Source organism: Magnolia sinica, chromosome 2 (genome assembly GCF_029962835.1).
Source record: "Magnolia sinica isolate HGM2019 chromosome 2, MsV1, whole genome shotgun sequence".
Lineage (NCBI taxonomy): Eukaryota > Viridiplantae > Streptophyta > Magnoliopsida > Magnoliales > Magnoliaceae > Magnolia > Magnolia sinica.
This window is the reverse complement of record NC_080574.1, coordinates 19,686,007-19,713,318: the sequence shown is the minus strand read 5'-3', so window position 1 is coordinate 19,713,318 and position 27,312 is coordinate 19,686,007. Positions and strand designations below refer to the sequence as shown.

At 40.4% G+C, this 27,312-nt stretch overlaps 1 protein-coding gene across 6 annotated transcripts; it reads right to left on the bottom strand.

Annotated features, from left to right (window-relative positions):
• Positions 1-814: 814 nt before the first annotated feature.
• LOC131236539 (small RNA degrading nuclease 5) lies at positions 815-26,283 on the bottom strand. Of its 6 annotated transcripts, none has more exons than XM_058233783.1 (14): positions 26,032-26,267; positions 20,644-20,700; positions 20,486-20,551; positions 19,385-19,518; positions 19,108-19,220; positions 18,704-18,811; positions 18,514-18,584; positions 16,448-16,507; positions 11,472-11,527; positions 8,996-9,056; positions 8,547-8,811; positions 7,418-7,599; positions 7,017-7,312; positions 815-1,138 (listed from the first exon to the last, which is right to left on the bottom strand). In XM_058233783.1, the coding sequence occupies exons 1-14, from the start codon at positions 26,218-26,220 to the stop codon at positions 1,015-1,017; spliced, it is 1,782 nt and encodes a 593-aa protein (XP_058089766.1). In that variant the 5' UTR covers positions 26,221-26,267; the 3' UTR covers positions 815-1,014. The 6 variants fall into 6 exon arrangements, with proteins under 6 accessions (XP_058089766.1, XP_058089769.1, XP_058089768.1 ...); XM_058233786.1 differs by having other exon boundaries at positions 19,385-19,475; positions 26,032-26,265; XM_058233785.1 differs by having other exon boundaries at positions 20,644-20,690; positions 26,032-26,265.
• Positions 26,284-27,312: the final 1,029 nt, after the last annotated feature.

The following is a 27,312-nucleotide window of genomic DNA, read 5'->3' as shown; positions in this document are numbered from 1 at the left end:
TCATCGTAGCAGCTGCCTGCGAAGCATGCAAGTGTAGGTGTGCACCTGCCCCCACACACTAAGGCCTGCATAAAAACACTGTCACTGCATGACAAACGCAGACAAAATAGTATGAATGTGACTCCCTGCACAATATGTGGTATATAACGAGCATATACAAGTGGACATTACTTAATTTAATATTTGATTATTCTAAACCATTGCAACCACTGGCTAGTTGTTTCCCACTGGATGTAGCATGCTGGAAAAAAGAATAAAAAAATTCCGGCCTCCATTGAAAAGGAAGAATAGCAACAGTCGGTGGTGAACTAAAACGTCCAAAGTTTGGTGGCTTGGATCATCCAATCTGGATGCAACAGAAAAATCTGGACCAAAGCATGCACAAAACCAGTGTATACTGTAAAAATGTTCCAGTCACCAATCTTGTAAGATGTAAAAATGTTCCGGTCACATATCCTGTTGAATTATTGAGAGAGAGGGAGAGAGAGAGAGAGAGTTCCTGTGTTGAATTATTAAGATAGAGAGAGAGAGAGAGTTGAGAATATCGGACTAAATACATTCTTTACTCGATAATTTTTTTTACTTGGAATATGGGTCTTTTGCATATACTACAGATATGGACCCATCTATCGGAAACCAAGGGGAAAAAAGAAGAGGAAAAGAACCTGTGCATGAACCATATGACAACACTCCCATCTCTATGGCCCAACAGGTCCATGCACCCATCTGTCCAGACATGAGCATTTCTCAGCGGCAACTCCATGCCAAACAGTTTCAGGTTCGAAAAGTGTAGTAGAGCTTTGGCACAGTGAGCTGACAGAACTATAAACAGATCATTCTCATCAATATAGGCAAATCAATTAGTAATGTGCCGCTGATGATACAAAAATTTTCATCCCCCAATTCCGTGGACTGCTTACACTGCAATGAAAAGAAAACTATAGCATAGGAGTGCCATGCCTTACCAGCACAGAATAAAGATGACAGAGTTGGAAACCAGGCGATGGCATATGATCAGTTTTTCACACAAACAAAGCACAGAGCTACTTCAGCTTGCGCCTGCAGCTCTTCCAAGACCCGTATGAGCTTCTCTCGACAGACTGTGGTGTCACGTTCCTCCGCAAGCATTTTCCTTAGTCTTCAACCCATGCATGAGTAAAGAAAGACATCGTTTTAAGGGGCTTGAAAGAACAACACCGTCTTATTAAACAGTCAATAATACCAGGTCATATAGCACGAGCACTGGAAGTAATATGATTGTGATCTGGAAAGTATTAGAAAGAAAATAAACGGAATGAAGACATAAGGATTGGCAGTTCAATCATCTCAGATTTTAAGTATCCGTCAGATAGGTCAAAGTTATGGCTTTCCTAATCCAAACCTATGCTTGAGAAAACATCAATCACATTGGCATCCCACGTAGTTTACTATAAAGAACTCCACAACACCAGCTTTTTTATGATCTGGAATGATGTATCGTGTATCTGATGACTTTCTTTCTTTCTACCCAGCAATAGTACCAGGACCTACCCAATGAGGTTTATCGGTGTGTCCATCATGGGATGGGCCTTGCCATACCATGCCAAACAAAAGTTTGACCAGGCATGGTGTATTTCCTCACATACAAAATGCCAAAGGGATTGTATGTGGTTAAGATACCACCTGAAACAATGAAAAAGAATGAAAAGTTTAACAGGTTTCTAAGTACTCCCCTCAAGCTGAGAGCAACATTCACAACAAAAGTTTGCTGTAGAAAAGCTTCCTTTGTTCCCTGGTCACCTTTTTATCACGATGTTAGCAACACAGGCTTTCATATTTTCTGGTTAAATCTCTAGTAACACCTATTTGAAGAAAATCTTGTCTGTCTCAATGTGCCCCATCCTAGCATGAAAAACAGTACATCTGACATACAGTCCAATAATATTGTCGCAAGTGGCTGGCACAATTAGAACATGAAGATCTATACTTATTTTAGTTGTTTATATTGCTACCACTTAAGCTTTGCTTTAAACCTGGGAGCAGTTTTCTGCTTCTTGATAGACTTCACTATCAGATAATTTTCATTGTGCACAAATAATCCCAAAGTGGATCTTCTGTGAATCTCCACCTCAATCAGCATCCAAAAGCTATCCAATAAAATAGTTTACAAGTCTCTATCAGGTTTTTGAGAATTCCTTTAGCAGCTTTTCACAGAATTCTGTTGGGTCAAACCCAGAGCTCAATTTAAAATCATCAGTATAATATCATAGTAAAGAGGGATCAAAGCTGTATCTTTACCCATTTTATTCATAGACTAAGAATAGTCCACCTTCCAATTTAAAGTCACAGTTTAGTTTCCTTGGAGTGACGAGTTTGACATGTTTCTTGAAACCTAATATTAATGCTCAAGAGACAGATTTAAGTTGCCTTTGCATCATTAGTATAAAAGAAAGATTTAAGATGCCTATGCATCATTAGTAGGTAGCTCAACCACTTGAACTAGGAGGGAGGGGAAAATGCGAGTATAAGAAAAGATTCTAATCAACAGGAGAATTGACTGCTGAGATGCTAGAACATGGAACTGGATATGTCAAAGATGCTTCTCCAGACATCACAGGGCTGGGGATCTAAGTTTTCATAGGAATTGGAACCTAGCTCTGCACAGGATGAGTTTTTCATATCTTAAGTGACATTTTTCATACTCGGAAAGAGATCTCCATGGATATGGGTTGAAATAAGATAGCAGTGTTTTTAATGCGGGGGCATTTTCACACCGGGCTCGAGTGGGGTGGCCTGTGAGATGCAGGGGCACACTTGGGGTGGGCGGCCTGTGTGAGGCGGGCCCCACCCATGTGACTCTGGTGGCTCGTGTGAGGCGGTACCCATGTGATTTGGGGCCCACGAGGGGGGTTCGACCGAGGGCCTAACCCATGAGATGTGAGGCCTGGGCAATGAGATAAAAAGATTAATTCGTCATACTCTAACAGTTCGAGCTTTTAGAGCAAGCAGTTAATTGTCCTACTTCAAATTGGTATCAGAGCGGGAGGTCTCGTATTCGAGACTCCTCACTGGGGGTGATTAATGCGGGGGCATTTTCACACCTGACTCGAGTGGGGTGGCCTGTGAGATGCAGGGGCACACTCGGGGTGGGCAGCCTGTGTGAAGCAGGTGGCTCGTGAGATGCGGGCCCCACCCGTGTGACTCGGGTGGCTCGTGTGAGGCGGTACCCATGTGATTTGGGGCCCACGAAGAGGGTTCGACCGAGGGCCTAACCCATGAGACGTGGGGCCTGGGCAATGAGATAAATGGATTAATTCTCCATACTCTAACAGTTCGAGCTTTTAAAGCAAGTGGTTAATTGTCCTACATCAGTTTTCGTTCTCCAAAGCATTAGGGTTCCTTTAAATGACTCGCTCTAGCAGCAGTGCCGTAGAAACTTGCGGGAAGAGGAAGAGTTCGAATTTATCTCTCTATCAAGGAGATTAAACGATGTTGCCCTTCAGAGTCCAGGGATACTATGGTGTGGCTTAAAGAAATGTCAGAGGTATTTATGGTTCTTTCATTCTACAAGATGCTTTGTGGGAGAATTGGGGGAAGAGAAAGGGCACACATCTTTTATGTGGTCATATGGCGCGCCACCTAAGATCGCGGTCCTCGGATGACTAGTGGGAAGAAACAAGGTACTAATGTTGGACAACCTTCGGAAGAGAGGAATGATGATTATAAATGTATGCATGATGTGCTTTTAGAATGAGGAATCAATGAACCATTTATTTCTTCATTACCCTTTTGCAAGGGAGTTATGGGTTCGGTTCTTGGAATTGTTCGGCATGCATTGGGTAATGCCAAATTCAATCTTGGGTTTCTTCAGCTCTTGGCATGGGGTCCAGTAGGGAAGAGAGGAAGGTCACTATGGGGGCTATCCATTCTTGCAAGGATTTGAGCGATGTGGGAACAAAGGAACAATCGATGCTTCCACGATAGAAAGTGCTCCAGCCTGGGAAGTTTATAAGAGAGCTATAGTGGATGTTATAAGGTGGGCCTCGAATGTAACTACATCAAAAGATTACAATCTACGGATTGATTCTTGGGTCAAGGCTAGATAGTGGGTTTTTCAATTTTGTGGGACTTAGATGTATTTTTGGTGTCGCTAGTGGGAGTCCTTATATTTATGCGGGACTTCGTGTAGTCCGTTTAAATTAATAAAAGTGTCGTCTTTCAAAAAAAGGAAAGTGTTAATCAAGAACAATACATGGAGAGAGACATTACACACACACACACACACACATAGAGGAATGCTCACCTATGCACTAGTTCTCACGAGAACTCATGAGAACTTTTTCAGAACTCATCACACGTGATGTGGGTCCAAAATCTGAACCGTCCATGTGTTGTAGCACCCCACGAAACCCCCAGGGCTCGACTTTCACTATGATCCAAAACTTTGCTGGGCTATGGAAAAAGGAAGCAATAAGGAAAGAAAGAAAAGAATACAAAGCGATTACAAGCCCAAAGGGGCAATGAGAACACAAGTCTCTATATCACTAAAACCAAATGTCCACTCAACAACCCAAGATACAATCGTTCTAACAACCTTCCCCATAGACCCAAACCTAATTCTCAAAACAACAGTTGTTCCTCTCACTCAATATAGCCCATAAGGCAGCCATCGCCACCAACCGCTAAAACCATCTTCCCCTTTTTGCTCACTCCACCCCTATGCTATGCTGCCAAGAAGTCTGGAATAGATCCCAGCATCACCCATCAAGTGTAAAGGATATATATAGGAGGCTTTCCCAAATCCTCATCACAAACGAACAATGAAGGAACAAATGATCCACCAATTCGGCACCGCTCATAGACATAACGCATATGTTGGGGAGCACCATGGATATCTTAATGAGTTTGTCAGCAATGAGCACCTTCTTTCTTCCCATTAACCAAATGGAAGTTGCAACCTTTGAGGGGGCTCCATAATTCCAAAGCTAGTAATTGTGGTGATCGACCGATTCAGGTTGACTGAGCAGACTGTAGAAAGATAAAACCAAAAACCTTCCTGAGCTATGAGTGCGCTGCACCACATCTTTTACCCCTGCCCTAGGAACCATGAATTTGAGGCTATCCAAAAGGCTAATGAGGTCAGCCACCACCTCATCCCGAATGCCCCTTTGATAAGGGGGAGCCCACACCACGTCATCACCGATCCAGGAATAACAATGAGCTACTGGGACGATCTAGTCCCGCGTAAGATTGGCTAACGTCGGGAACACCTCCTTTAACAATCTTTTGCTAACCATGAATCCTCCCGAAAAGAGATGAGCTACCACAGAAAAGGACACCCCTTTGAACTTGGGGGCCACCCTGAAGATAGCATTCCACAACCTAGACACTTTGGATTGCGATGAATCCTTAACCCACTAACCCTCATCACAGGTCCCATACTTGTTAGCCATCACTTCTCTCCAGAGTCTCGACCTTCACCATCACACTTGATTATGAAAGCTTGGGGACTCAGCCGACACAGGTGCTCTTCAATTCCCTCCTCATAGATCTCCTTTTAATGTAGAGGAGCCTTCGATGGAATAAAGGGCAATTTATCACACATGTAACCCAGACTAATGGCACGAGCGAGAAAGACATGAGGATTCTCACATGGGATATCCCGCACAAGTGCGAGGCTAAGGTCTCTTGGGGTACATATTGACATCTTTGCCCCCTCATGCCTACATGTCTTGCAATCAGGGAGAGCAACACCACCCCTTTTGGGGTGGGACTCGGCTTCTGAACCGAGCCTCTTGCAACCCTTTACAAGTGCCGCCATCTCTGCAGAGCACACACATCAAGCCCTCAGCCAAAGAAACACCACTTCTCTCTGGTTCGAACTCAAGACCAACACCAAAGCAACAACCTACCATGCCAAGTGTTGGTCCCTTTGCCTCCTCTCCAACTGTCGAGCCACCTTTAATCTCAACCAGACACGTGGGATGAGGCACCACCACCGTCTTTTCACCCTAACCACATGTCAACTGCCCTTCACTCTCCATCTCCCACAGGTAGGAAACAATGGTAACATCTTGCCGCCCTCTTCTCTTTGCTTGCCACACATCCACTCTACGAACTAAGTTGCATTAGACTTACTGGACATATGAAGCACTACCATGAAATTAATGCAAGGGCATTTTCACACCGGGCTCGAGTGAGGTGGCCTGTGGGATGGGGGGCACACTCGGGGGGGGGGGGGGGGGTGGCCCGTGGAACCCATGTGATTTGAGGCCCGTGTGAGGCGGGTGGCTCGTGTGAGTCGGAACCCATGGATTTGGGGCCCGCGAGGAGCGGCCAATGACCTAACCCATGGATTTGGGGCCCGGGCTATGAGATAAAGGGATTAATTCGCCATGCTTTATCAATTCGAGCTTTTAGAGCAAGTGGTTAATTGTCCTACATCAGAAATCTTCTACCACCTTTGTTGCCCTTTCATCTCGTCCAACACGGGTCATACGACCACACGCCACCTAGCTGTTGACAGCCTGCCAACCAATCAGCAATGCACACGCCCACTCCCGACCTACCAGTGCACTTAGGACAATGGGATGGGTGCTCCTTTACCCTCCTTCACACTGCAACTCCACGCCTGCTGCTCTCCTCCCTCCCTCCTCTTCCAAACTTCTCACCACCTACTCAGAGTCCCCCTTCACACCTCCCTCTCCACCCTTCTAACAACAAAGAAGCTTAAAAGGATATTCTGGCATGGAGGAACTTCTACAACACAACATTTGTTTACATTCTCCAACACATGGTAGCACTACAATGAATTTTAGCATATGACAGAGTCAGAAACTTTCATGATTCAAATGTCCAGCAATCAGGTTTCATGAAAACTCATATATGCATATATAGATACATAAGAGAAAACCAAAGAATAAAAAAAGATGCTTTACTTTTGGACCTGAATGGCATCAATGATAACCAAAGAATTGAAAATTAATATAGAAGAAACCTGGATTAGCAAATCCATAGAGTAGGCATAAGTTATGTACCTTCGGACGATAGCTGTATCTCCATGACCGGTACAAATAATAAACATGGCATTGGCCGGTAATTCGGTGTACAAGCTTTGTATTTTAGAATCCATGCGGATTAATGTCTCTTTTAATTCAGAGGTTATGCCGTATCTGATGTCTTTCTTTGTTGCACGCTTCTCACGGCATGTAAGCAATGAGATCATCTCAGCAACTTGACCATTCAATCTGTCACAGTCCTCTGCTTGCTTCTTGAAATAAGAGTGCAACTCTGAGAATTGGGTCCAAATGAAGCTTACTTTGTCATTCTTTACCTACAGTGCAAATAAATACATCAAAACCTTTACCTACGATGTAAAACTAATATGAGGAGATTTTTTATTTCTATTTTTAAAGGACAGCCATAGTTCATTCTCAACCTCCTTTCTGGCCTTTGAAAGAGCTTCATCATCAGAGGAGACTGGGAACGCATGGCATGATCCAGCAGCATATCGCCTCACTATCGAAACCTCATCAATAAATGAACAGGTTCTGCCGCTCTCACTCAAAATTGAGACCAGTTTCTTCCTCATGAAGGAAGGAGGTGAACCAAATTCGGGTCCTAATGCAGCAAGAGTGTGCAGCTTACATCAGAATGAAGTGAAAAACAAATTATCCTTCCATATTGCAAATAAAGAACCAAAAACCAATAAAATGATGCATAAAATTGATATATCCTTCAAGGAATCAAAAGATGTATATTCATGCTCATCTGAAATCCAAGGCTAAATAAACTCAAAACTGGCTGAGTATGGTCCCCAAGTCGACCCTAAAAAGTTGTAATTTCCACACAGGCTCAGTGAAATGAATGAGGTCAACCCAGTGTTGCCAAAAAGAAGACACTTTAACAGTTGGACAATTGACAATAGAAGGCAGTGTGATCTTCAAATATGATGTGCTGACATAGATGTATATAAATGATTGGAAGATGATGACAATGTAGATCTCAATACAAGTTGGAACTAAAAGTATCAAGCCCCCAAAGTATTTATTTCAATTTGATATTTCCCTTCCCAATACCCATAATTCATGTTCCTCTGTCTTGCAGGATATTACAGACTGGAGTTGTTTAGTGTTGCACTTTCAAAATGTGTCTTTCATCCACGTGTAATTGAAATAAGAATGCAGGTCTTTCAAAATGCATGGCGCACACAGAAAGATGTTAGCGGCCACGTGTGTAATTGCCTGGGCAGAACACCCATGCCTGTTCACACCAGCATCCATTCCTGTTGAAATAGAAAACAACTGCAGCAAAAAAGACACAGAAGCAGTTGAAAATAATCAACTTAGATGAAGTTTGTCATGTATTTCAGTATTTCTTACACAAAAAATATGCACAAACACAAATGCATCCTTTTTCCCTCTGCAAGCATAGAAGGAAAATAAACAAGCATGCGCTCCTTCAGAAGAAAAGGATATAGAAAAAGAAATGCATACTTTCTACTAGCTTTAACAATTTCAGTCAGCAAATGATAGATTACGATCTTCAACAAAGACTAGATTTTTTACCATGTCTGATCTTCAACAACGCCAGGTCCATTGCAGCCCTTGCATCTTCAATACTGTCATGTCCATCTCCATTCTGTATCTCACGAGTAAGAAATTTCCTGGAGAGCACTCGCAATGCAGTCTTATAAGCCGCACCACGAGGATGCTTGTACAAGACAGCAGTATCAATCACCAGACCATGAGAGATCTTCAATGCTAAAAGGTCATTCTCCAAAGAGTGACCAACTAAGATGGTCTCTTTGTGAACAAGCTTTAGAAACTCTTCCTGAACACAAACAGCAATAATAATAAAAAATTATAAACCCTCATGAGAACAAATGATCCAAAAATACATAAAAGGAGGAAGCCAGGTGATGAGAGAGAATGGAAGACCAAATTCACAGAGCGATAAAAGACCACTAAACCAGACATGCAGAGAATAGAGAAGGAAAAAGAGCCAAACAATGAACCTGAATATCTTTAAGTGTTGTTGTGACGCCATTCAGCATCTCACATGTGATTCCACTGTACCTGCATAATTCAAAAGATAGTTATAACAGTACAGCGGTGACTGGTACATAAATTTCTCATTAGCATCAATGAACATTTGGGTTCAATATTTTACTGCAAGGTAAGATGAGTCTTGTGTTTCAGTTCTATCATAAAAGGGAATATTTGAGAAATTAAATTCATAAACACAAGAAATACGAGCCTAAGCTAAAAAATGAGTGCAATTTCAATGGTTTAAAAAAAAAAAACTGCATTGAGTTCTTCCATGGCAGAAAAGCTTATATTAATGAATTAAAGCAATGGACACGAGGAATAAACTTTAGGGCAAAAACGGAATGCTCCTCGTGAGAGGGTGTGCATGCCTGAGTTGTTCTTTATCTCTGTACTCCTGAGAGGAACCCTTTTTTGGGGCTACGCTATTATAAATAAGATGGTTAAAAGGGTGCCTTTTTTTAATGAATAATATTCAAAATAAAAGGCAGTAAACGCAACCACGGGGACAACAGAAGAAACCAGGGGCAGAAAGCAGCCCAAACAGATAAAAACCCAAAAGAGAATATTAACCCCACAAAAGACAGAGCTAAAACAACGCAGCCACTTATCTCGCAGCATCCACTCTTCTATCGATAATGGAGATTTTAACTTTCTTTCTTCTCCAATACTACTACACTTCTTTCTCACTTCTTCTCTCCTTATATTTGCTTAACACCATGAAAAATAAGACGGTATCAAAGCAGGATAAAGGTTCAGATGTTTTTTTTTTTTTCATCTCTCCCATTTCCTCCCTTTCTTTCCTTCTCTTCTTCCTCCCTTCCTGCTGCTGGCAGCCATCAAAGCCACTTGCAGTGTTACCAGCAGCCATCAGGGTCACTAGTAGCAGTGCCAACCAACACCAGAATCACCAGCAGCACAGCCATCAGCCACTGAGACCACAGCGGCACCACTGGCAGCATCCAGCCCTATCAGCAACACCTCCGGAAAGCCAGGACACAACTGGCAGCCCCCTGTTCTACAAGCAGCACCTCCAGAAGCTCCAGAAGCCACCGGTGTGGAGGTGGAGGAATTCATAAGTTTACCGGTGTGGAGGTGGAGGAATTCATAAGTTTATCGAAGCAACTATCAGGCATAATATTATCTATCAAAAAAAAAAAAACCTATCGGGCATGATATTGTCGTTGGAGCCAAACTCGATCGCGTGGCAAGCGAACAAGTCAGGACAGTTCTCAGTGAAATCCTTCTACAAAATACTATGTGGCCCACCATCCAGTAGGGGGAAGGGTGCACACCACGTCCCTATGGTCATATGGCACCTTTCTCAAGGTCACAGCATTCGTGTGGCTAGTAGGGTGGAACAAGGCGCTTAAGATGGACGACCTAAGAAAGAGAGGGTTGTATACATTACCGATGCGTGTACGCTATGTTGGTGGAATGAACAATCGGTTGATCATCTCTTCGTCAATTGCTCTTTTACGAGGGAGGTCTGAAAAAGCTTCCTGCAAAATTTTGGGGTGGCAAGAAGAGGGCCAGAAGGGTTTGAGATTAGCAATGCTTGCAGGTTTATGGGCAATTTGGGGGGAAAAGAATAATTGATGCTTTCGCAACACCACAAGGCATGACTGGGTTTTTTGATTCGGTGGGGGGGGGGGGGTTGTAAATTTTTTTTTTAAAATAGAATAAATCCATCATCTTTCAAAATAATAATAAAATTAAGACTAGCTAATAGATATTTTCCTATTGCCACTGGAAAAGGAGTGTATCACCACATCCTAATTCAAACGATAAACTACAAATGTCAAATTTAACTTATATCAGATAAATAACTAGTCATGTCTAGCATAAGCAGTTCAAATAGCAACCACTAGCTTTTCTACCAACCTGGAAACTACCCCCAAACAGGAAATACTCTTTTATTCTTCTCCTACAAATTTCTGCTTATCCAGAAAATGTTCTAATAACAATCATTAATTTTCACCATATATATATGTATGTATGTATGTATGTATGTATGTATTCTGCCAAGATTCTGCACTTATCACTTGAAATACAAACACATCATGTATGCCCATATGTGGTCATATCAAGATTTTACTGTTATTTCACAAGAGATACGCTTTAACTCCCACAAATTTTTTGGATCTGGAAAATGCTCTAACAAGTAATAACACAATCGTTAGTTTTCACCAAAAAAGTAAGAAAAAAAAAATCTGCCAAGCCTCCATACTTTTCACTTGAAATACAAACACAATGTATGCGAATATGTGGCCATGTCAAGATGTTACTACAATTTCATATTGGAAACAACAATAAAATTTCAAACCTATAAGAATATCTTAGAGAATTAAACTATAAAGCAAATAATCCAAATTGCTCTTAAAGATAAATAGAAGGGAGTTTTCATCTATGAAATATTTAATCCAACTTAGATATAAACAATACCTAGTGTTGTAATCAAGAATAGCATTGGATGGTTTAACCAGCTTATCCAGCACCACCTACAGAAAATCAGACTCCATATTATAACATGTTTCATGAAAAAAAAAAAGAAAAAGAGTTTGAGAAATATGAATGAAAGTGGTCCTACTAATTAATTGATCATGACCAACACAAAAGGCATAGTAATGTTTTAGATGAATGTGGTCTGTCACGTGAGGAACAAAATTTAATACACGGTTCTCAATCTAATGAAACTCAAGTTCATAATGATTAAAGGAATGCTAAAACTTGAAACGGAGAAAGGGGCATTGTTGTTGCAGTAAACAAAATCATCACAATCATCATAATCTAAGTCTTATCCCCACCAATTGTGGTCAGCTATGAGAATCCTGTTCCACCATTCCACTCTCTTAAGGACCATATCCTCAGTTAAACCAAGGTCAAGTCTTTTCTTACTACCTCCACCCACATCCTTTTGGGCCTTCCACTTGCCCTTTTACAGCCTTCAACTTGAACCCACTCCTAAACCGTGTAGTTCTTAGTCTCCATTGCACATGGCTAAAACTCATCCAAGTCTACTTTCCCTCATCTTATTACTTATCAATGCTACTGCCAAGTTCCCTCGAATGAACTCATTTCTAATTTCGTCCTATTTGTCTTGCCGCTCATCCATCTCAATATCATCATTTAACCTATGCTCATCAAATGAACATGTTGTTCTTTGACAGCCAATTTACAACAAGCAGAACGAATTGTGTAAATCTTTGAAACAGATAATTCGTTTATCCTGTCATACATGAATATTGTCAAGTGCACCAATAATCGTGAGTCTCATATATGGTTTGTGGAATATGCCTACAGGTGCATCAATAATTATAAGCCTCATGTATGGTTCATGGAATATACCCATCAATGTCGTCGTCGTCATCGTAGTATTAGCCTTGCCCAGCTGTTGGAATCAGGTTTATGAATCCTCTTTTGCCAATCAAGGCTCGAAATAGGAATCTGAAGATTGCTTAGTGGAAGGTCAATTGACAGGCTGCCTACCTGACGTCAACCCTCCCCCTTCGACAGGGCTTGTGATCAGCCATAGCTACAAAAAGGAGTTTTCTTCATTGTGGTCTAACTTTTGAAAAGACAGAAATCCCTATTTTGGTGGAGGTTTGTAGAGGTATCAATGACAGGGCGGAAATTATACCTACTTGCCAATTTTTAATCATGCGAGAACCACATCTATGAGTCCAACATAAACCAAGGATAAGAACGCATTCCTGGAAAGCTTGTACACTCACCACCTGAGAGTGAGTAGTGGTACATGCCTCAAGCCCTCATCCAACTAATGGTTTTCAGTTTTCACCTACATGTTCCATCTTTGCAATATGAACCCAGCAGAGAAGAAGAAAGAGGATGGAAACTTAAGGGTTTTTTGGGAGCCAATCGGGAAAATGATAAGGATAGGGTTGGATAAAAGAAGGATGAGTGGAACATCTGAAAGAACTTTGATTGAGGTGGGGAGAAGGGATATGAAGTCTTGCTCACACATCAAGGATAGTTCCGAAAAAATGGATGGTGGAATGTGATTCGTAAAGTCAGCCCCAAATAGCTAGGACAAGGCTACGACAACGAAAGCAAGAAAACAATGCAAGGGGAGAAAGTGTTCAGTTAATGTTGCTTGTTCACTGAGTTGTCTTTAGGGCTTGTTTCATTTATTGTAAATACAGGGACTTGGGTGTAAATAAGTAATAATTATTTACCTTAATATTTCATCCCAGTATGATGTTGGCAGGTACGGCGTGGTGCAACCCGGTTATCAAGTCAATGAGATCTCGATACCCAAATTGCAAAGTAAAAAAGAAGAAGAAGAATACTCACAAGAATAATGGAGTAAAGAGGCAGATAACTTTTACGAGACCCCCACGGTCTAGGGAAAGGCACTAATGAAGGTCAGTTGGCATGGATTTTACAGCAAGATCAATCTGCTTCTCCAAGTGACAGGGATTCCTAGGGTTTGAGGTGATGGAGACACAAGATATTACCCCGCTTCAGGCCACAATCGCTAGGGGGCAAGATGAAGTCTTTGACGAAAGAACGCCACTATGCGAGACTTTGGTGGCTGAAGGAGCAGCAATCGACAAAGGACTGTCAGACTAAGAACTCGATTGGACGAAAGATGTCATAGACAAGGTGGGGAGGAAGTTGGGATGTCTTTCCAGGCGAATGACGACAATGCGATTGCGTTGATCCAATTTATAGAACAGCAAAATGCGTTGAACATCAACCATCCCCCAAGGTGTACGCCTAGAAATCAGAGGGAACTAACTAGGTTGGCCTCTACGATCAATTATCAGGCAGGGAGTACTCCTGTGGGCCATGCCAGGGGTAGAAGGGCAAGGTCGGTTTCCCAATGAGCATTCTCAGTTGAAATGTGAGGAGATTTGGGGGAAGGGAGAAGCGTCTTCGGATTAAGGCTATTTGCAAGAAATCAAAAGCCCAGATAATCACAATGCAAGAAACCAAAATCGCATCCTTTGGCAGGTCTGATCTCAATTCTATTTGGGGTCAGAAGTCAAAAGATTTCGTTTCGCTGGATGCTTGAGGTGCATCGGGAGGCATCCTAGTCACTTGGAAATTGGAATACAGATATCTGGAGAAAGGAAGAGCATTGGTGCGGTTAGTTTTCTGTTTCTGTAGTTTTCAGTGATATTTATTCGGGGTTCGGATGGCTATTCTCAGGGGGTGTGTGGTCCATGTAAATACGACCAAAGGGCAAAATTCTGGAAAGAATTGAGGCTTGCTCCTGCAAATAGGATCTCCCTTGGTGCTTAGGGGGATTTCAACGTCTCTCGTTTCACTTACAAAAAGTCTCTGTCTACTCACCTAACCAGAAGCATGAAAGATTTTGTTGGGTGGATTCGCAATTTCGATTTGGTGGACATTCCTATGTCTGGGGCTAAATTCACTTGGTCCAATGGGTGGGACCCTCCTGTGTTTATCCAAACTTGACAGATTCCTCGCCTCCCCGACCTAGATGGACAGATTGTCGTTAGTTCAGCTTGATGGGCTGCCTAGATTATGCTCAGATCACAGATCCATTCTCTTGCAAGTGCAAACAGAAAGTTGGGGTCCCAAACCATTTAGATTTGAATTGGCATAGCTGGAGGTCAAGGGATTTGCTGCTTTAGTCGAGAATTGTTGGAGACCTTTGAAGGTGCAGGGGTCAGCTGCTTCCAAATTACATAAAAAGATGAAGATTTTGAAGGACAAGCTGAAGGTTTGGAACATGGTGTGCTGTAAAGGCCGTTACGGGGCCGTAAAGGCCATTATGTAAAGGTAACGGTGGCAACCATTACACGTCATGGGTCATAAAGGTCGTAACAGCCATTATGAATAAAATGACCCGTAAAGGCCGTTACAGCCCCCGTAATGGCCCGTTATGTCCCCCGTAAAGGCTGTAATGGCCCCGCAACGGCCCGTTATGAGGCTGATACAGGTTTTTTAGGTTTTTTCAATAGAAAAAAATAATATATATATATATATATATATATATATATAGAGAGAGAGAGAGAGAGAGAGAGAGAGAGAGAGAGAGAGAGAGACCGTAACAACCGTTACGGGGGCCGTAATGGCCGTTACAACCCGTATCGTAAAGGTAACAATGGTGGCCGTTACAGCCACCATTACCATTACGGAATACCTTGGTCTGGAACAAGGATATTTTCAAGGCAAAAGTGGCTGAGATGGTTGAAATCCTGGATGAACTGCTTAAGATAGACTTGAAGGAAGAAGAGGGAGAGCTAACCCCTGCCGAGCTTTTGGGTGTATGATACGATTAGCAACCTTTACTGATCTTTCCCCTTTATCTTCAACTATCCATGCCCCCTTCTTCTGAACCTCGAGTTTCTTAACAGCCTCTTATGTAAGGCTTAGCAATGGCTAGCCTAGCTTCCTCCAAAGGGACCAAAGGCCGGAACCTCTGGGTCAAAGGTTTTCCTAGCCTTGATTTCACCCCTCCACCTTGACTATCAAAGCCTTTTGCTTCAGCAAAAACTCCAGGCCAATTTTTCCTGTTGCACCTCGATGAACTTACCCCTAAAAGTTTATGCCACCGACATCATCAATAGCACTTGCCGGTTCCACTTCCAATCCCAACACAAGAAAGTAAGGCCTCTCATCCTCCCAAAACTCTATCTCTTGGAATCACAATCTCCCCATCTTCTCCCGCTTCTTGAATGTGATCTCCACATCCTTTTTTGAGATCTGGTCAGGAAGGTTGTTGAAGACATTCAGAGTTACCCTCCCCCCAGTGAAGATCTATGTTGTTTTTCTTTTGAACCTCAATCCAGTCCCTATCATTATCTTCGTCAGCTTTCATTGTTCTTTTCTTACTTTCATACCACGAGCATTCACAGGAACTTCCAAAAGATTGACTTTTAGTGATTATTCAGCTTACATGTCCTTCACCCCATGGAGTAAATGAAGAAGGCATCGATGAGATATGCATGATAATTCATGACAATGCGGGCCAAGTTTATATGGAAGGAGCTAACATGAATGCGTAGGTATGTTACTGTTCCATGTTCCAATACTCAAGAATGGTCAGTCTTCTCTTAAACTATCCTTATGTTCTTGTTAATCCAGTATTGTTCATCAATTAATTTGATTCTACTATGTGTGGGCCTCATATAGAATTGCTATTGTGATCCACTGTTGCCTCAAGTGAAACATCACTTAGTTTACCAACACAAATTACCTATAACATTATAGTTTACCAACACAAACAACGTTTAACATTATGCATAAATGCTTTAGTTTTTTTTTTTTTTAATAATAGATAAATGCTTTAGATATAATCATATATAACTGTTTCAGTTCAATAAAACCAATAAAACAGATGATCCAACAAAATGAATTCAACAACTGTTCTCAAAGATGACTACTTCATCTCCATGTTGATATTCAATAGAAAAAGGCGAGTATACCTGTCCTTCAACATCTACCAGTGTCACCCTTGTAAGTTCCAACCCTTCAGCTGTCACGCACTGACAGAGCAAAAAAAAAAAGTAAAATATTTGTCCAGCAAAATAAACACCTGTAATTGAGCAGAAAATTTCCCAACAATTTCCTCTAATGAGGCAACCATCTCAAATTTGATTTCCATCAAAATTATAGGCAGCATACTAAGAGACAATAAATGGTACCGTGCAAATGGTTTTTTTTCCAGCACTACAGACCAGAGGAAGCAAATGAAGCAGAGGCCAGAGCTCTTCGACAGGGATTGAGAATTTTCTCCAAATATTTTTCAGGCCACGTGATTGTGTAAGGGATACTTTGAATGTCATTCGGTTGGCATCCATTGCAAAGTCAGAGCCATGGAAATTATCCTTTGAATTTAATGAAATCTGAGACAATAAATGGTACGGTCCAAATGGTTTTTACGACACTACAGACCAGAGGAAGCAAATGAAGCAGAGGGCGGAGCTCTTAGACAGGGATTGAGATTTTTCTTCAAATATTTTTTCAGGCAGGGTAATTGTAGAGAGGATACTTTGAATGTCATTGGGTGGGCATCCATTGCAAATCAGAGCCAAGGAAATTATCCTTTGTGTTTAATGAAATCCAAGAAATAGCAACTATAATAAACATTTTGTTGTCCACGTCGGAAGAGGAGCCAACAAGTTAGCTGATTGATAGCCTACCTAGAGGAGTGAGCCAATCAGCTCTTTGAAAAGGGAGTTCCCTCATGCTTTCTTGAATTATGTTTTCCACTTTCCTTGACAACATTTTGTTCTCTCAAAAAAATCATCAGAATCATTGAAAAATGTTAGAGAGAATAACTTTTGATTTATTTTGTTATTTATTATTTGTTACCAAGACAAGTTATTTGTATTTCAAAGTTTCAGTCTTAAAATTAAGAATAATAATAATGCATTGGTGCTATTTTTTGAGAAGACGACGATTTCATTAAAGCCAAAAAATAGCATCCAAACTTAGTGTTGGTGCTATTTTTATTACTCTTTTGACAGTGCATACAGGCCAGAATTGGTATTGGACGAGATGAAAGAGATGTTAAATTGTAGTTCAGGTCAACTGAGGAGAAAGGTTCAAATTAACCACAATGTAATGCACTACTGAAGGCCTGAAAACTGTCAGCTTGTCCATGCAAGAATCCTCTTGGTTAAGGCAACTTTTTTAGTGTCATTTCTTCCTAGGAAGAATCCAGCCCTTCAAGACTTGCAAATATACTTGAAAAAAGTTGGGATCACTCGAGATTTGGTGGTTTCTTTCCTCTTTTTTTCTTCTTTTTTTTTTTTTCGCACATTTCGAGCAAGGTTAATGATATGGTGGATAGCCTTGTAAAGGACAGCTTTCTGGAAATGTTGTGTGTGTGGACCAGAATTTGCGCCATTGATGCGTCTTGAGTTTTTTTCTAATAAATTAGTCACTTGGCAAAAGTGAAGGGTAAAAAACGTATCAAAGCCAGAGGAGGGGATTTAGATCCAGAGCATCCAGCAGAGGAACTCCAATACCTTCTTGAATCTTAAGAAGAGAACATAATAAGCAGATCATACAGGAAAATTAGAATTGTCAGGTTACCAAAATACTATTAGAAGGAAATCTCATCGCACTTTCATTGATTCTCGTCATGTTCAGTTTTTAAGCTCACTCCACAACAATGCCCCAACACCTGTTATTCCACCATGCAGAAACTAAATTTGAACCCATTATTGTACATATCACGACCATAATTACTATGTGAAGCAGTTGCCAGCTCAACTTCTTATCTCTTTCCAAATCACAGATTAGTTGGACCAGGCAGGACTCTTCCAAATAAGAGTCTTTTAAATGCTTTTGTTCATCATCCATCAGCAGAAGTTTCTTATATTTGGCAATTAAGGGTAGAAAGCAATTGATTCCAGGTTATTACATATTTGTAATTTTTCTACAGCAACCCTCACCCTATCTTACATTTTATTATCAGCAATTGGTGCAATGCTCATAATACATGCATGTTATAGAATAAAAAAATGGCCTATCTCATGCTTACCATCTCACAATCAAGTGCCAGCATTTCATAGGGTGAAGATCCTTGAGGGGAAGAAAAAGTTGACACAAAACCTGCATTATGTAAGTTAAATATAAGACTACCAAGCAGTACAGAAAAGAACAAATAAATGAATTTCTTCAAAAGAATAAGAAAAGAACAGAAAAATCATGGGTTTCTTGCCAGTTGCAACCTGGCTGAGCGTAAGAATATCCATTATCTTCCAGCTCCTTCGCTGTAAGTGTGTAATATGAAATTGGAAATGGTGGGTCCTTCATATTTTCTGTAGAAGCTGGCTTATCTGCACAAGAATTCCAAATCACCACCTCTAATTTAGCCATTTCACCTCATTTCCAAGTTTCTTATTTCAACATTAAATTTGGAATATGGTAATCTGTGTTGATACATAAAAATAAAAAATAAAAACATTAAATTTGAAAGGTGGAAGTCTGTGCAAAGAAATGTGTCGATGATTCAAGGAATTTTGGTCATTTCTAATTTAAGAGACAACATACAATAGGCAGGTAGACTTTTCACCCTAAAATCAGATCATTCATTAGAAACATGCAACTAAGTTGTTCAAAGTACGTCACAAACCATTTTCCAATTTTTGATCAGGCCTCTGAAAAACTGAATTAACCTCCTCCCGCTTTCTTTTCAGTTTGCATGTCAAGAGTGCATCTATTGTTTGCATTCCATCTGATACACAGCTGACATAGAGTACGCTTTAATAACCATAAATAAAACATATGGAAATGGAGAACAACAAGAGGACTCTACTAATTATTCTATTACAAATAGGATGTTATGAAATTCAACAAATATATACCAGTGTCAGGTAATGGCAGATACTGCTTAAAACTTCAGTACCAACCTGAGAGCTAAAACTGCCCTTGGATTACCACAACTTTCTTTAAGACCAGTAAGGAGCCTGGACTGCGACATGTACAACCCAGCATCAAGGCCTGGAACATAAAGCAGAACGACTTTCTGTATAAGGGGCTTGTTCTGCAGGTCATGAAAATTTTTGCTCAGACTAAAAACAAGAAGAACATATTGTTTCATGCAAAAGATCCCACAAAGATAGAAGAATGTACTTAGATACAACATATGAAACATCTTCCAAATAGAAATAGCTCAGCAATCAAACGGCCAAAGAAGTTTTCAGTCCAAGATTTGGTTAAGTACGACAGAAGGAATGAGAAAAATAGATCTTTAAGTTGGTGCACTGAACAAGAACTGTATGTGAATGGAAAGACAATGCATTTGGTTCCATTTTCTACTATCAATGAGAACAAGAGTATCTAATGACCATGCCAATAAAAAAATAATTTAAAAAGAGTATGCAACCATACAGAGTTAATCAGCTTAAGAGAACTCAGTTAGTTTCTTTGAGAAGAACAGAGGATTCTTTTCCGCTCCCCCCCCCAAAAAAAAAAAAAAAAGAAGCAAAAAACAAAACAAAAGGATTATTTTCCTTGTTACTTAATGAAAACAAAACATCTGGCAGGCACCAAATAAATCTCTTTTTACAATAGCTATCATCATCATAAATCAATGCTAGCAATTTGACAAGCTTCAGTTTTGGAGAATAAATGGATTAATAACATCAATCACTGGAAGGTTTTGATGAATTCAGAAACGAGATTTAGAGAAAGAGTATAGACTTATTGAGTAGCCAAAACAATCAAAGTGGGATGAACTGATTTTGCATGAGAGAGAGAGGGTACACTTATTAACTAGCCAAAACATTCAAAGAGGAACTATCAGATTTTGCATAAGACTACCGCTTGGCAACAAAAAGCCCTTAAAAAAAAAAAAAGTTAGCATGAAGTCCACAACATATGATAGAAATGGAGACAGGAAAAGTAACCCATTATTGTTCCTTGTTAGTTTTTTCATGAATAAATCAGCAGCAATTTATGGTATCATACGCATCGGAACCAAAAAGAGACAGAAAAAGAAGCATCTTTACTTTGATAAAAACCCATGATGGCATGAATCCGTCACCAAGGACCCAAGTCACAAGTCCTTGAACATCCTGTTTCACAACAAAAACTTCCCTTAGATGTTCAATTTAAACAGGAGCTAGTTGGAATCTTAGGAGATGTTTGAATACACATGGAAACCAACCTGTAGATCCAATGTCGAATTAGCTGCTGGGGTCTTGAAAACAACATCTGCCTTTCCCTAAGAAAATACATCAGTAAAAAAAAAAAAAAAGGGTTCTTGTGAACATTCTAAGCAAATAATCACCATTCCTCCAAATTTTCACAAAATAAGACCAAAAGTATAATCAATATACCTAGAAATCACATTAGAAAAAAATAAATAAATAAATAAAATCAACACAGTCTACTCACGAAAGACCTTCAAGATATTAAATAATTGAAGTAGTTATTTTGTAACTTAACAAACTTGAATTCAGACGGTACTACTTGTGATCCAAGATAAAATTAAGGTTGCCAAAATGCAGGACATACTTATCTAAATAGCCATTACAATGAACCAAAGGCTTCCAGAATCTAAAATCTCAAAGCTGATAAAGCAGATATGACTTTGAAATTTAAAACCAATATATTTCACGTGTACTAATGGAAAATAATCCAGTTCAACATGCTTTGAATAATGAAGTTCTTCAAGCAATCATTGCTCAGATCGTCTCCCTTCAACCTATTACATTCTCGGAAGATTATGTGACACGTGCTCCATCCACGTGTACCTCCCTGCATTTCAGCATATGTGGACAGATGCAGCATTAGGAGAGTCTTCCTTGACAGAAATTAAACCATTACAGTGCAACTCTCTTGTTTTTAACACATTGACGGTTCAGTCACTGATCTAGTCCATCATTCCCACCCACTTTATGGTTCTACCATATATTCACATCAATTCCATCAATCTGCATCATCTAAGTCAGTAACTCCCAGAAGATCATAAGGCATAAACATACGCAAAGAAAAAGAAAGAAAAAGAATATCAATCATATGGCACCACTGCAACCCCACATTCCATCATGTGACTGAAGCAATCCTTGCAGAACTACGATCACAGCAACTGTCAAATTTTAGTTTCATTTGATCTGACTCCTTAAGATGACTCCAAGCATCCAGCGTGCAATAATGTTCATAGTCTTTAAGGGTGCATTTGGATGCACAATCAAACTGAACTGCAGTAATTAGTCTGGTAGATTAGAATAATCAATTTCTAATTTCCTTAGGCCTTGTTTGGTAGATGCCTAAAACTTGCTTATCTCATTTTATTTAACTGCATAAATCCATAGTCTAAGACTTCGTAAGGTTATCCCCTCCATCATTTCTCAATTTGATGAGGACATCCAAGCACCATTCAGAGGAGAAGGAGATCTTTGGCCTAGTTCCAGCATCTCTATAGTTGGATGATCATTATACAGGACTTAAATCGAGTACGTAGCCGTGTTGGAAGTCCCCGCATGCATGTTTATGCATCTTTGAAGGCCCCACACTGGGAAGATGCATGTGGGCTGCATATAAAAGCTTATTGGACACATCTAGACCGATGGATTCATTGGATACACTTATCGGACCATTGGATCTTGCACGTGGACCGTTGGATCACTTTGGACCGTTGGATGATGGATACATCGTGAACATGTGAATTGTTTTGGACGTTGCACATTAGTGGACAGCTTTTCTCTTTACTTTATAGCGTTTCTTTCTAGTTTATTAGTTTCTTTTGGGCTATTTTATGTTTTAATTGAAATAATGGGTATTTTGGACTTTTTTTTATAGCAATAAAGGTATTTTTGTAAATAAAAAAATAAAATAAAATAAAATAAAATAAAACACCCCAAAAGACTATTAAGGGTGGGGGTGTGAAACCCTAGGATATGATGCATTGAAATAAATTTCTCTTTTTTGCTTTGAGCAAAGAAAAACTCCTACGATTGGAGTTGGTGTGAAGCCATGGAGTGATTCCAACTTATCTCCCTCTTATTCTCTTCACTTTTCTCTTCTTCTCTCTTTACTTCCCTTTATCACTCTCTCTTCCTTTCTTTTCATTTTGTTTCCACCCAAATCCCATCCCCACTATCTCAAAACCATCTAAACCTAGATCGTATTCGTACGGCCAGCCACTTTCCCCCTTCCCTCTTTTGGTCCTTGATCCTTCGACCCCAAAACACTAAATCCCCAATCCCTAAACCCAAAATCTCCAATCATTAACCCTAAATCCCTAATTTCCAAAACCTAAAACCTTAACCCCAAATCTCAAAACCCTAATTCCCCAAATTCGAGCTTCCTTAATCCTAAAACCCTAATTCCCAAATCCTAGTTTCCGTATTCCTAAAACCTTAATTCAATTCCCTAATTGCTAGTCTCCAAATTAATCCTAATCTACCAAAACCTTAACAAAGTCAAGTAATCCCCTTTAAATTAAGATTAATCCCTATGCTAGATGGAAGTTCTAGCTTCCATGGGTCCTAATTGATTCATATCTTCTAAGATCTCATTGCGGGATTGTTGTTTGGTTCAAACTCAAGCATATTTAATACCGAATTCTTTAAATTTGTGATAGATTAGTTTTGTTTCGTACTCTGATTTATCTAATTAATCCGTTATTTGATTTTATTGCTTCATCTTAGGTCAGACCATCCGTCCTACATCACAATTCCAAAGTGCTTTTGTGGCTGGGAGACAAATTTTGGATTCAGTCCTAATAGCTAACGAGTGTTTGGACTCATATCATAGATCTAAAAAGGCAGGTGTTTTATGTATACTGGGTCTAGAAAAAGTTTATGATCACATCAATTGGTCGTTCCAGGATTACATATATCTCAGTTGGGTTTTGGAGTTAATTGGAAATAGTGGATGTTTTCTTGCATTTACTCAACTAGATTTTCTATTTTAGTACATGGATCTCCTTTTGGTTTTTCAGATCGTCGAGAGGTCTTCACCAAGGTGATCTGTTGTCTCCTTTTCATTCTAGTCTCGGAAGCTCTCAGTAGAGTGCTATTAAGAGTTTAGGAAGTAGGTCAGTATAAAGGTTTTCAAGTGGGAAATTTTCACTCTTGCATCTACAATCTTCAATTTGCAGATGATATTCTACTTTTTTGTGGAGCAAAGGATTTTATGTTAGACTTCTAAAGCATGTTGGTTTGCTGGTTTGAGGCAATATCTGGCCTTAAAGTTAATAAATTGAAAAGTAAATTTTTTGGGATAAATTTGTTACTAGAAGACTCGTCCTGTTTTGCAAACATTTTTGGGTGTAAGGTGGACTGCTTTCCCACTTCTTATCTTGGCCTTCTGCTATGCGTTGGTAAGCTTCTATTATTTTTATGGGATAGAATTGTAGAGGATGGAGAAGAGACTATCCTCTTGGAAAGGCAAACTCATGTCCCTTGGAGCCAAATTAACGCTATTTAAGACCTATTTGTCTAATCTTTCAGTGTACTTCATGCCCCTTTTTCAAAGTCCTAAGTCAGTTTTGGACATAATAGAGAAGCTTAGGAGGGGCTTTCTTTGGCAAGGCGGATCCTCTGAGAAGAAGTTCCACCTGTTGAGTTGGAAAGAGGTGTGCCTTCCTTTCTTTCAAAAGAGGGGGGGTGGGGGGGCTCCTAGGGAAGTGGGTTTCGCGGTTTAGAACTGAAGAGAGCAGCTTGTGGAAAGAAATTGTAACTGCTAAGTATGGGACTACCCAGATGGGTTGGTGGATCAAAAATTCCTCTTTCCATAGACTATCATTTATTTGGAAAGGTATAAATATGATGGCTCCTTCGGTTTTTGATAGATCGAAATTCTTAGTGGGCGATGGGAAGATTCTGGGTTGATCCTTGGATAAGTCATCAGCCCTTATCCTCTTCTTTTCCGTTCCTCACTTCCCTTAGTCTGGATGCCAACATCTCAGTGGCAGATTGCTTTATTAGGTGGGGAGGAGGCGATCTGGCTTCCCTAATTTAGAAGGGATTTCAGAGGTGCCCCCCCCCCCCCAATTTTTGTGCAAACGTGGAATGGTTCTAACCAATGGTTGCCTTTTGTGTTATTGTGTTATCGTAAGGCAGGGTCGATCGATCACATCTTCCTTCATCGTTCATTTACGGCGGATGTTTGGGCAAGGATCCTTGGAATGGTGTTTGTAGATTGGGTCATGCCTAGCTCGATTGATGATATTTTTCTTGCTTGATGTTCAACGGATGGAGGAAAGCTAGGAAGGAAAAGGTGGAGGATTGCGCTCTTGGCATTACTGTGGTCAATGTGGGGAGAAAGGAATGACCGTTGTGTTCGTAACAAATGCAATGGGAGTATGGGGATACTTAATAAGGTAGTCATGTTGTTTCAGGACTGGGGGGGCTGAAGAAGGCTCAGTTAGGGTTTGTAGCCGGGGGTCGCTCTGTTGTTGTACCTTAGCTTAGGGCTTCTATAGTTTTTCTAGGTTTTTTGGGGTTTCTGCTTTCTTTGTTTTGTTTTTTCTTGTTTGTTTTCCCTTTTTTTTCTCTTTTGATTAATAAAGTATCATCTTTCAAAAAAAAAATTAGGCGTCCACACAACAGGACCTTAGCATTCATATAGAGGGAATTTAGGTCTACAGATGGGGGGATGCTGCATTTTTAGGGTCCGACCAAACACTCCACAATTCAAGGGCAAGATAATAATGTGGACCTGCCAATTCATACGGAATTAACAAAGAGATATTCTACAATGCTTGTCTAAGAGTTTGTACATCACGAAATTTTTTAATTTTATTTTTTTTTGGACAGCAGGGGCCCATTGTTCAGCAACCCACATGACCGATATTGAGAGCTCCACAGTGGATGGACCATGCAGTAGAAACTTCATGCATGATAAAATCACCAGTAATAAAACAATAACATATAAAATACAGCAGCCATCGAAACTCAGTATTGAAAGTTTGAACTTTCAATGACTAGAATCTTCTAACCAGGCGATTTTTGGTGGATGGACCATCCAAGGTGAGGCCCATCACAGCAATGGTTAGGATCACTGAACCCTAGACCCCACTAGTAAAAACCAATACCCCCAAGCATATGCTAAGGAACACTCCACCCTAGCAACACACAACAATGCCTCATTAAGAAAACTATCACTTTAATGCCTTATGGCCATTTCGATTTTCCGTACTTACACTTCTCCAGTCAGTTCTAGAACGATATTTTCGTTATCAATCATGTAATTTTTTCAACAGACTATTGACACATAATCTGACTCGAACAATTACAATTCGATGAATGCTAATATATTTAAATAGACACTACAAACGAAAATTCATTCCAAAGAAGAACCAGCAATTCAATCACAAACAGCAAAAACAATGATTTAAAATAATAATAATAATAATAATAATAATAAAGAGAGCTAGAAATAAATGAAATATGCAGTAACAAAGAACAGACAAAAAGGTTATAGTCAAACTCAAAAAAATTATTAAATAAAAAAAAAAACCTAGTTCCTTCCTAGTAGAAATATAAGGGTTTAGAAATAAAAGCAGAGAGACAGAGAGAGAAAGACAGAGAGACAGGGAAAATACATCGGGGCCGTAGATGTCAAAGAAAGGGGTATTTTTGGAATTTTGTTCATCTTCGTTAGTGTTTTGAGCATCAGTCCTGTGGCGCTGAGAAGCCATCTTCGCTGTCCGCGCCGACGGGAGTCGGTCGTTGAAGGAAGGAACGAAGGCGAGTGGAGAATGCGAGTGATGAGAGAGGAGAAGGGAATGCATGGTAGTCTTGGGACACGGGTTTCCAGTGAAAGCCTTTCGCACGAAGTTCGTGCGCTGGCTGGAAACGTCGGTGGGGCCCACAGTGATGTTTGTGAGAAATCTATCCCGTCCATCAGTTTTGTGATCTCTTTTTATGACTTTAGAGCAAAAGTGAGCAGGACCCAAACTCAAGTGGGCCGCACTAGAGGAAAAGGTGGGTAGAGAAATTCCTACCATTGAAACCTCCCTGAGAGGTCGACAGTGATGTTTACATGCCACCCATACCGTTCATAACGTCATTTGTATGAACTGAAAACAAAAATATTAGCCTGATTCAAAACTTCCGTGCCCCCACGAATATTTCAACTGTGGACGTTCAATCCTCACCTTTTCGGCTCACTTGAGTATTGGATACGGTTCATTTTTGGCCCCATGTTATAAAATTATCTCAAAAAACGGATGGACGGAGTGGATTTCTCAAAAAATCACGATGGACCCCACCTAGTTTTCCATTGCAGTAACTTCCTGATAAGGGCTTTAACAGGAAATCCGCGTCCGGTAGTCTTGGGTTCTCAACTTGTACACGTGAGCAGAGGGTTGAGTGATCTAACCCGTTGGTCCGATGAGACCCACCGGTGATGGTCTACTCGTCGAATATCTTCGAGGATAGAAAATCCTAACCCTTCGTTTAGGAGCTTGCAAAAGATACGATAAATAAAAGATATACGGTCATGGTGCACGCTCCGCTCAAAGAAAACGAGCCATGGTGGCTCTTCCACTCTGGGAGATTTCTGGGGCATGGTCCATGGACGGTGGAGCCTAACAGATCAACGGTGTGGATTACGACATATGAGCACCAATTGTACGAAACGACGCCTCAGTTTGTCTACAGTATCCTCAGATCAATTTTTACTTTGTACAACAGGGACCATATCCGGATCATCCTGACCGTTGATATGATGGGACCGATGGGGATGTGCCATGTCCTGAAGCTGTCTCAGTGGGACAACCAAAGCAATTACAATAGTGGAATGCAATTAGACGAGTAAAAAGAGAAATACAGCATGAATCCACGTTACAAAAAGATTGATGGTTTCTGTCTTTCAACCTGGG

Coding starts and splice junctions, on each gene's coding strand:
- LOC131236539 (XM_058233783.1), bottom strand. CDS start 26,220: ATGCATTCCCTTCTCCTCTCTCATCACTCGCATTCTCCACTCGCCTTC. Junction 20,552..20,643: donor ATTCGACATTGGATCTACAG/GTTGGTTTCCAT, acceptor GTTGTGAAACAG/GATGTTCAAGGACTTGTGAC. Junction 9,057..11,471: donor ATTCTTGATTACAACACTAG/GTATTGTTTATA, acceptor TGAATTATGCAG/GTACAGTGGAATCACATGTG.